The sequence below is a fragment of the Narcine bancroftii genome, chromosome 1 (assembly GCF_036971445.1).
Source record: "Narcine bancroftii isolate sNarBan1 chromosome 1, sNarBan1.hap1, whole genome shotgun sequence".
Taxonomy (NCBI): domain Eukaryota; kingdom Metazoa; phylum Chordata; class Chondrichthyes; order Torpediniformes; family Narcinidae; genus Narcine; species Narcine bancroftii.
Genome location: NC_091469.1, coordinates 21,898,101 through 21,907,156, shown reverse-complemented (window position 1 = coordinate 21,907,156; position 9,056 = coordinate 21,898,101). Strand labels below are relative to the sequence as shown.

Genomic DNA, 9,056 nt, shown 5'->3' with positions numbered 1-9,056 from the left:
TGGTAGGATAAGGGAACTGTGGTTGACAAAAGTGGTGAGACAGCTAGTTAAGAGGAAGAATGAAGCACATAGAAGGTTTTGGAAGCAAAAGACAGGAAGGGCTCATGAGAATTATCTGGTAGCCAGGAAAGAACTTAAGAAAGGACATAGAAGAGCTAGAATGGGGCACAAGGAGGCCTTAACAAGTAGGATTAAGGAAAACCATAAGGCATTTTATGGAAATGTGAAAAGCAAAAGGATGATGAGAATGAAGGTGTAGGGATTTAAGGATAAAGGAGGAGGCAAAGGAGGCAGGCGATGTCCTAAATGAATACTTTGCTTCAGTGTTCTCTAGAGCAAGAGGGACCTTAGTCAATGGGAGGTCAGTATAGAATAAGCTTTGTGCTGGAACATGTTGAGGTCAAGAAAGAGCAAGTGTAAGATCTTCTTAAAAATATTAGGATTGTTAAGTCCCCAGGACCAGATGAGATATGTCCCAGGTTACTACAGGAAGCGAGAGAAGAGATTGCTGGGATTTTGGCCATGATCTTTGTATCCTTCATGGACACAGATGAGGTCCTGGAGGAATGGAGAATGAAAAATGTTGCTCCCTTGTTTAAAAAATATAATAGGGAGAGTAGGGAGAATTATAGATCAGCGAGACTTCTGTCAATTGTGGGCAAAATATTGGTCAGGATTCTTAGCAATAGGATTTACAAGTATTTAGAGAAATATAGTTTTATCAGGGATAGTCAGCACAGCTTTCTGAGGGGTAGCTTATGCTTCACAAGCCTAATTGAGTTTTTTGTGGCAGTATGCTACTTGAGATTAAAGTTAAGTTCGATGGTTCACAGAGAAGCAAGTCCAGACACAGACTAACAAACAAGGGATGACTTTTATTGTACACACCAGGGAAATTGTAATGGGGAAGACACAAAATAACATTTGTTACTAAAACAATATAGGCATTCAAAATATTATAGGCATTCAAAATGTTACAGCCATTCAAAACATTACAGGCTCAAAAACAAACTGGGGTAGTCGGTCAATCAGGTGTAATTGGGTGGTACAGACTCATGGACTGAAATGGCCTGTTACCATGCTGTAGGTCTAAATTTAAATTTAAAATCTAGATACAGCGATATTCGATACCAGTGGTCACATATTCTCTCTCTTATTACATACATGCAGTAATATTCTGTTACTAACACACTCTTACAAGACAGAGACCAATATGCACTCCTGATTCCCTGTAGCAAAGGAGTGCCGCTCATTGCTAAGTATTCCCACACAATACTACAGTCCCACTCGAAGTATAGTGCGTGCCTTCCGAATTAGTCCTTCAGCAATGCCCACAATTTGCAACCTGGCATAGAGCAGTGTTCATAGTCAGGACCATGGAGGACTCTTAAAGTTTAGTAAGCTTGGGAGTCCAGCCCAGGTAATCAGTAAGTAATTTAAAGGAGCCAATGGTCATCAGTAAATAATAATTGCTTTAAAGGGGCCAATGTTCAGGTATGCACTAATGGCTATGCAGAGTCCAACCTTGATTGGCAGGTGATGCAAATTCTTACTAGGTTCCAGGGACCACGTGACCCTCCACAATCCACACTACAAAGTAACAAAAGAAATTCATGAAAATAGGGTAGTAAGTGTGGTGTATATGGATTTTAGTAAGGCATTTTACAAAAGCCCCTATGCTAGACTCATTTAGAAAGTTATGAGGCATGGGATCTATGAAACCTTGGCTGTGTGGATTGAGAATGGGCTAGCCTGCAGAAAGCAGAGTTTAGTAGCAGATGGAACTTAGTCTGCCTGGAGGTCAGTGACTAGTGGAGTTCTGCAGGGATCTGTTCTGGCACTCATGCTCTTTCTGATTTTTGTAAATGAACTTGTCGAAGAGGTAGAGGGATCGGCCAGTAAGTTTGCAGATGACATGAAGGTTGGAGATGCTATAGATAGTGTAGAAGGTTGTCATAGGTTACAAAAGATGGGCTGGGCAGAAAACTGGCAGATGGGTATTCAATCTGGTTAAGTGTGAAGTGATGAATTTTGGAAGGTCAAATGTGAAGTCAGAGTACATGGTTAATGGATAGATTCTAAAGTATGGAAGAACAGAAATTGCTGCACAAGTTGATAAGGTAGTTAAAATGGCTTTCATTAGTCAAAAGATTGAGTTCAAGAGTTGCAAGGTAATGTTATAGCTCAATAAAACTTGGGTTTGACCACACTTGGAATATTGGGTTCATTTCTGGTTGCCTCATTACAAGAAGGATGCAGAAGCTATGGAGACGGTGGAGAGGCAATTTACCAGGATGTTTCCTGGATTGGAGAATGTGTCTTATGAGACGAGGTTAACAGAGCTAAGGTGCAAAAAAGGATGAGAGGTGACTTAATAGAGGACTACAAGATTATTAGAGGCATAGATAGGGTGGGCATCTAGCACCTTTTTTTCTTGGGGCGAGAATAACAAACACCAAGAGGTGTAGAAGGTGAGGTGAGGAAAATTTAGGGAAAACGTCAGGGGTCATCTTATTTTTCACAGAGTAATGCATGTTCTGAATATATTGCCAGGGGTAGTGGTGGAGGATGGTACCACAGGGACTTTTAAAGGATTCTTAGACAAACACACGGACACAAGAAAGACAGAGGGTGGGCAAGGTTTAGTTTGTTGAAAAGGTTTCTATTGGTTGGCACAACATCATGGGCCAAAGGGCCTGTACTATGTTGTAATGTTCTCTATTGTATGTTTAAGAAATTTAGCAAGTCAATTCAAACATGCATACTTGGATGCAGAGAGTGGCTACAGGTTAAACTGAGATGCTGGGACCTGAGGCTTCCGCTTCCTACCATCCTCCTGGCCAACATACAATCCTTGGAGAACAAAATTGATAAACTCAAAGCCAAACTTCAACATCAGGAAGTCATCAGGGAGTTCTGTGTGATGCAGTTTACAGAAACATGGCTAAACGCAGATATTCCAGACACCCTTCATCACACTGACTGAAAAAACCAGGGGAGGCAGCTTTTGTGTCATCATCAATACATTGTGGTGAACAGACATGACGGCATGTCCCAGATCTGCTCCCCTGACCTGGAACATCTGGTGATCAAGTGCCGCCCATTCTACCTGCCGAGGGAGTTCACTGTCATCATCTTGGTCGCAGTGTACATTCTGCCCCAAGCAAACGTCAGGCTGGCACTGGAAGGACTGATTAACAGCCATGAGCAGCACATCTGGATGCCTTCCTGATCATTGTGGGGGACTTCAATCCTGAAGAAGACTCTGACAAACTACCACCACACGTCACGTTCGAGACCACAGGAACCAACACACTCAACCACTGCTACCCCACCATGAAGAATGCATACCGAGCCATAATATGACCACACTTCAGCAAATCTGATCACTTGGCTGTACTTTTACTCCTGGCATACAAGCAGAGACTGAAGACCACAGGACTAGTGGTGAAGAAAGAAAAAGTATGGCTGAGGGAGTTAGAGGAGTGTCTGCAGGATTGCTTTGAATGGGTAGACTGGAACATATTCAAAAACTCATTTATAGATTTGAAGAATACGCAACAGGTGTCACCGACTTCATCAAGACCTGCATTGATGAGTGTGTGCCCATTTGCACATACCGGGTGTTCCCTAACCAGAAGCCTGGATAAATCAGAGAATTTGTAACCTGCTAAGGGCAAGAACAGGGGTGTTTAAGGTTGGGAATTGGTATCTTTACAAGAAGTCCAAGTATGACCTGTGGAAGGCCATCTCTGAGCAAAGTGGCAATTCTGAAGGAAGGCAGAGACAGATACATGGCAGCTATGGCAAGACATGCAGGCCATTACAGCCTACAAAGTGAGGGCAAAGACTATAGATGGCTGTGATGCTTTATTACCCGATGAGCTGAACATCTTCTATGCCCACTTTGAGAAGAACCAAACAGCGCCTACTAGGATCTCTGAAAAGGCTGAGGACCCTGTGATATCTGTCTCTGAGGGTGATGATAGAACATCATCATTCAAGAGGATGAACCCTCGCAAGGCGTCAAGCGGAGTGTTCAAGGACATTTTCAACTTCTCATTGCTGCAGTCAGAGTTTCCCACCATATTCAAATAAGAGTATTCCAAGAAGAGTGGTGTGATGTCCCTCAATGATTACCACCCAGAAGCACTAACTTCTACTGTGATAAAATGCTTTGAGAGGCTGGTCATGGCCAGAATTAAAACGTACCTAAGTAAAGATCTGGACCCACAGCAATTTGCTTATGGTCACAATCACTCCTCAGCAGATGCAATATTGCTGGCTCTCCACTCAGCTCTGGATCACCTCGAAAGGCTGCACTTCATCCACTATAGTTTGGCCTTCAATACCATTATTCCCTCAGTGCTGGTCAAGAAGCTACAAATTCTAGGCCTCTGTACCCCCCCCCACCCTGAAACTGGATCCTTGACTTTCTCATCAGAGGTCTCCTCCTCACTGATTATCATCACAAGTGCATTCTAAAGATGTGTGCTTAGTCCACTGCTCTACTCATTATACACCCATGACTGTGTGGCCATGCACAATTCCAATACCATCTGCAAGTTTGCTAATGACACCACAATTGTTGGCAGAATCACAAACGGCAATGAGGAAGCGTACAGGAGGGAGATAGATCAGCTCATTGAATGGTGTAATGACAACCTTGCACTCAACATTAGCAAAACCAAGGAGATGATTGTGGACTTCAGGAGGAAGTCAAGGGAGTGCGACCCAGTCCTCATCGAGGGCTCATAATGGAGAGGATCAAGAACTTCAAATTCTTGGCTGTCAACATCTCTCAGGATATGACCTGGAGCCTCCATGTTGATGCAATCATAAAGCAGGCTCGCCAGTGGATATACTTTGTGAGGTGTCTGAGGAGATTCGGTATGTCACCGAAGATTCTTGTAAACTTCTACCAGTTTACCATGGAGAGCATTCTGGCTGGTTGCATCACTGCCTGGTACGGAGGCGCCAACTCTCAGAACAAGAATAAACTCCAGAGAATTGTTAACTTGGCCTGAGACATCATAGGCACTAGACTTCACTCCATCGAGAACATCTACATGAGGCGGTGTCTTAAAAAGGCAGCCTCTATCCTCAGACCCCTACCACTCAAGCCCTCTTCACTCTACTACCATCGGGAAAAAGGTACAGGAACCTAAAGACGAGTACTCAATGGCACAAGGACAGCTTCTTCCCCACTGTAATCAGATTCCTGAATAATCAATGAACCAAAGACACTGCTTTACTTTTCGTGCCACATTTTTTTAATAGTAACGTTGGAAGATGGTTATATGTATGTTTGCATTTTGAGGTTGCCGCAAAACACTGAATTTCATGACTTGTTCATGACAATAAATTCTGATTCTGAGCTGCACAAAGTAGAAGCAAAAGTATAATCACAGAGCACAGAGTAATAATGAAAAAGATCAATTGGTATAGGAAGGGCAACCCACTGTTGTGGGTTTCATTCAGGAACCTGATTGCCACGGTGAAGAAACTGTCTTTAATCCTGTTGGTGCATAATGTCATATTTTTAAATCTTCTCCCTGATGGGAGGAGGGAGGACAGAATATGTCCATGGTAGGAAAGGTCTTTCAGTATGTTGGCTGCCTTTCCCTGGCAGTGAGAGATGTTGATGGAGGGGAGGGATGTTTGTGTGATGTTTCAAGTTGCATTCACCATCTTCTTCCAAATGTGGGCAGAGCAATTGCCATAAGACACTGCGACACATTCAGTTCATATACCTTGGATGGTGTATCTGCAGAAGTTGTTGAGAAAATGGGGGAAATTCTAAACTTCCTTAGCCTTCTTAGAGAGTGCAGGTGTTGGTGTTTCTTCTTATCTGTCACATCAACGTGTTAGCCCGAATCAGGTAATTGGAAATTTTATTTCCAGGAACTTGAAGGTATCTACTGTTTCCACATTAGCAGAATTAATGTGGACATGGCTGTGGACTCTATCACCTCTCCTGAAGTCTACAATGAGCTCCTTTGTCAAACTGATGATGAGAAAGAGGTTGTTATACTGGCACCAATCTTTGTTTTTCTGTTCATCTCATCGTTATTTGATATTTGGCCTATGACTGCGGTCACGAACAAATTTGAGGGATGGAGTTTCAAACAATATTAGGCTGTACAGCTGTAGATGTGGAAAGACTATAGAAGTGACCAAAATATACCTTCTTGTGGAGCGCCGGTATTGAGTGTGATCACGGAGGAGATGATGCTGCCTATCTTCACTGAGTGTGGTCTGTTTGCCAGGAAGCCAAAGATCCGGATGTCGATGGGGGTGATGAGGAGAGGACCGGAGATTTGGGGATGAGTTTGAACTGTAGTCTGACATCACATCTAGGTGTTTCAAACCTTATGTTGCATTTTCTGATGTTGGAGAAATTTGAGGTTTTAAGTCAAATTATTGCATGTTTGCTCAAAGGTGGAGGATATATTGTCGCGGTGGGGTCAAGTTCCTGTATTCTCTGTTGGTCAACTAGTAGTTTGGGGTTGGTTCAAGCTACTGCCTTCCTCATGATGGGGACAAGTTCAGGTAATGGGCCAAATGGTACTCTGACCTACTGGTGATGGAGGCCAATTGTGGCGGTACTCGGGTCAGGTGGTTGTGCCCCGTGACTGAGCCAGCGGCTGTTGAGGGACGGTTGGAGAAGGCAGGCGCGCATGCGCGCTTCTCCGACTTCCTGCTTCCCGTCCGGTGGGCGCACGGCCACCCGCCCGCTGGACCGCAGCCCTCACTTGCTGACAGCTGCCACCCTCTTCAACTCGAGGGATTTTTTTGGTTGTTGTTGCCCGTCACCCGACTCGGAGGCGGCTGCGTTTGCTCGCTGAATCCTCGGGGCCGCGCGACGGGGACGGCTTGAAATTCGCCCACGTCAGGACTGAATGGTGGAGATGGACGTCGTGGCAAGGCTGGGGCTGAGCAATTTCGTCGTGCAGTTCTCGCGCATTTCCATGTACCCTTTCTTCGACATGGCCCATTACACGCTGTCCATCATGAACCTGAAGGAACAGCCAGGTGAGGGGGACGCAGTTGGGCGGTGGAGGGGATGAGCCCTGGGTGAGACGGAAGGAGGAGGTGACTGAAGGCTCTGTGGGGGGTGCGGGAGGTGTGGCTTCAGGGAACCTACCTCGACAGGTGACACTCTTCAGGTGTGTGTGTGTGTTCAGCTGCTGTGGAGAGTTCCCAATGTCAGCACACTCCCAACTGGCTGGAAGCTGGTCCTTGAACCTTCCTCCAGAGACCTGAGTGCAAATAACCTGAACCTGACATTTAAAAAAAAACCCAGAAATACCTGAAGGTCTCAGCCAGCGAAGCAGCATCTGTGGAAAGAGAAAGCAATTAACATCTCATTCCAGAAATGGTCTCAATAAAACGTCCTGAGCTTAAAATATTTTCTATCCATCGACGTTGTCTGACCTGCGGAGTTCTTCAGGAGCTGGTTATTTGTGCCAGATTCCAGCATGTTAGCCTTCATAAATCCTAATAGGGGAGTATAGGAGCTGGGAAGTGATGCTGCGACTGTTTAAGGTGTTGGTGAGGGCAGGTTTGGAGTATCGTGTTCAGTTCTGGTCTCCAAATTCTAGGAAGGATATAGATAAGGTGGAGAGGGTGCCAAAAAGATTTACAAGGATATGGCCTGGCTTAAAATACCTAGAGAAAGATTGAAGAGGTTAGGACTTTATTCATTGGAATGTAGGCGGTTGAGAGTGGATTTGATAGAGGTATTTAAAATTATGAAGGGAATTGATAGACTGCGAGCAAGGGGAGGTTGAAACAAGAGGACACAAGTTGAGGGTAAGGGGGCAAAATTTTAGGAGAAACATTTAGAGGATGCTTCTTCACTCAGAGTGGTGGCTGAATGGAATAATCTTCCGGATGAAATAGTTGAGGCAGAGTCAATTATTTAAGAGGAGGCTGGATATATACATGGATAGGAGGGGGTTGGAGGGTTATGGGTGGAGAATAGGTGGGGGATCTAGAAGAGTTGTTTGAGTGAACCAGCATAGACCAGCATAGACTTGAAAGGCCAAGATGGCCTGTTTCCATTGCCGTAAACTGATATATGGTTATATGTACAGTTTGTCTGTTTCTATAACTTTTAAGTTGCATTTGTTCCAATGACCAGTGTTTCTGTTCCATTGCCTCTGAAAGGTCCTCCTCCTGAAATCACCTGGCATTTTTCCCTATGCTCCCTTTTTGCAGAAACAGGTCACCTCCTGACTTCCTGGTTTGCACCTCTGATCCCATCCACCACACCACTTTCTCATGCAACCAGTCCACTCGCCTTTTCCCATCATACAAGGACCAAAATAATAATTTAAGGTGAAGCAATGATACATTTGCACTTCCAAGCTGATCGATGGAATTCTGTATTTACATTGTGGCTTCCTCTGCAATGGAGAAGCCAAATGCAAGTTGGATGCAGTACACACAAATCTTGGAGAAACTCTGCAGGTCATGCACCATTCTTTCTTTTCTTTTTCTTTGGCTTGGCTTCGCGGACGAAGATTTATGGAGGGGGTAAAAAGTCCACGTCAGCTGCAGGCTCGTTTGTGGCTGACCAGTCCGATGCGGGACAGGCAGACACGATTGCAGCGGTTGCAAGGGAAAATTGGTTGGTTGAGGTTGGGTGTTGGGTTTTTCCTCCTTTGCCTTTTGTCAGTGAGGTGGGCTCTGCGGTCTTCTTCAAAGGAGGCTGCTGCCCGCCAAACTGTGAGGCGCCAAGATGCACGGTTTGAGGCGTTATCAGCCCATTGGCGGTGGTCAATGTGACAGGCACCGAGAGATTTCTTTAGGCAGTCCTTGTACCTTTTCTTTGGTGCACCTCTGTCACGGTGGCCAGTGGAGAGCTCGCCATATAATACGATCTTGGGAAGGCGATGGTCCTCCATTCTGGAGACGTGACCCATCCAGCGCAGCTGGATCTTCAGCAGCGTGGACTCGATGCTGTCGACCTCTGCCATCTCGAGTACCTCGACGTTAGGGGTGTGAGCGCTCCAATGGATGTTGAGGATGGAGCGGAGACAACGCTGGTG

At 45.1% G+C, this 9,056-nt stretch overlaps 1 protein-coding gene and 1 long non-coding RNA gene across 2 annotated transcripts in view; one reads left to right on the top strand and one right to left on the bottom strand.

The window, feature by feature from the left end:
- Positions 1–855: 855 nt before the first annotated feature.
- LOC138755559 (uncharacterized) lies at positions 856–7,043 on the bottom strand. The gene is made up of 2 exons (XR_011352393.1): positions 5,754–7,043; positions 856–1,590 (listed from the first exon to the last, which is right to left on the bottom strand). It is a non-coding gene; the product is annotated as an uncharacterized lncRNA (long non-coding RNA).
- Positions 6,680–9,056, top strand: part of LOC138755553 (trimeric intracellular cation channel type B-A-like) — a 30,185-nt gene continuing 27,808 nt past the window's right edge. The window contains exon 1 of the mRNA XM_069921749.1: positions 6,680–7,035. Within this exon, the coding sequence (XP_069777850.1) occupies positions 6,903–7,035 (133 nt within the window). The 5' untranslated portion in view covers positions 6,680–6,902. The remainder of the gene's footprint in view (positions 7,036–9,056) is intronic.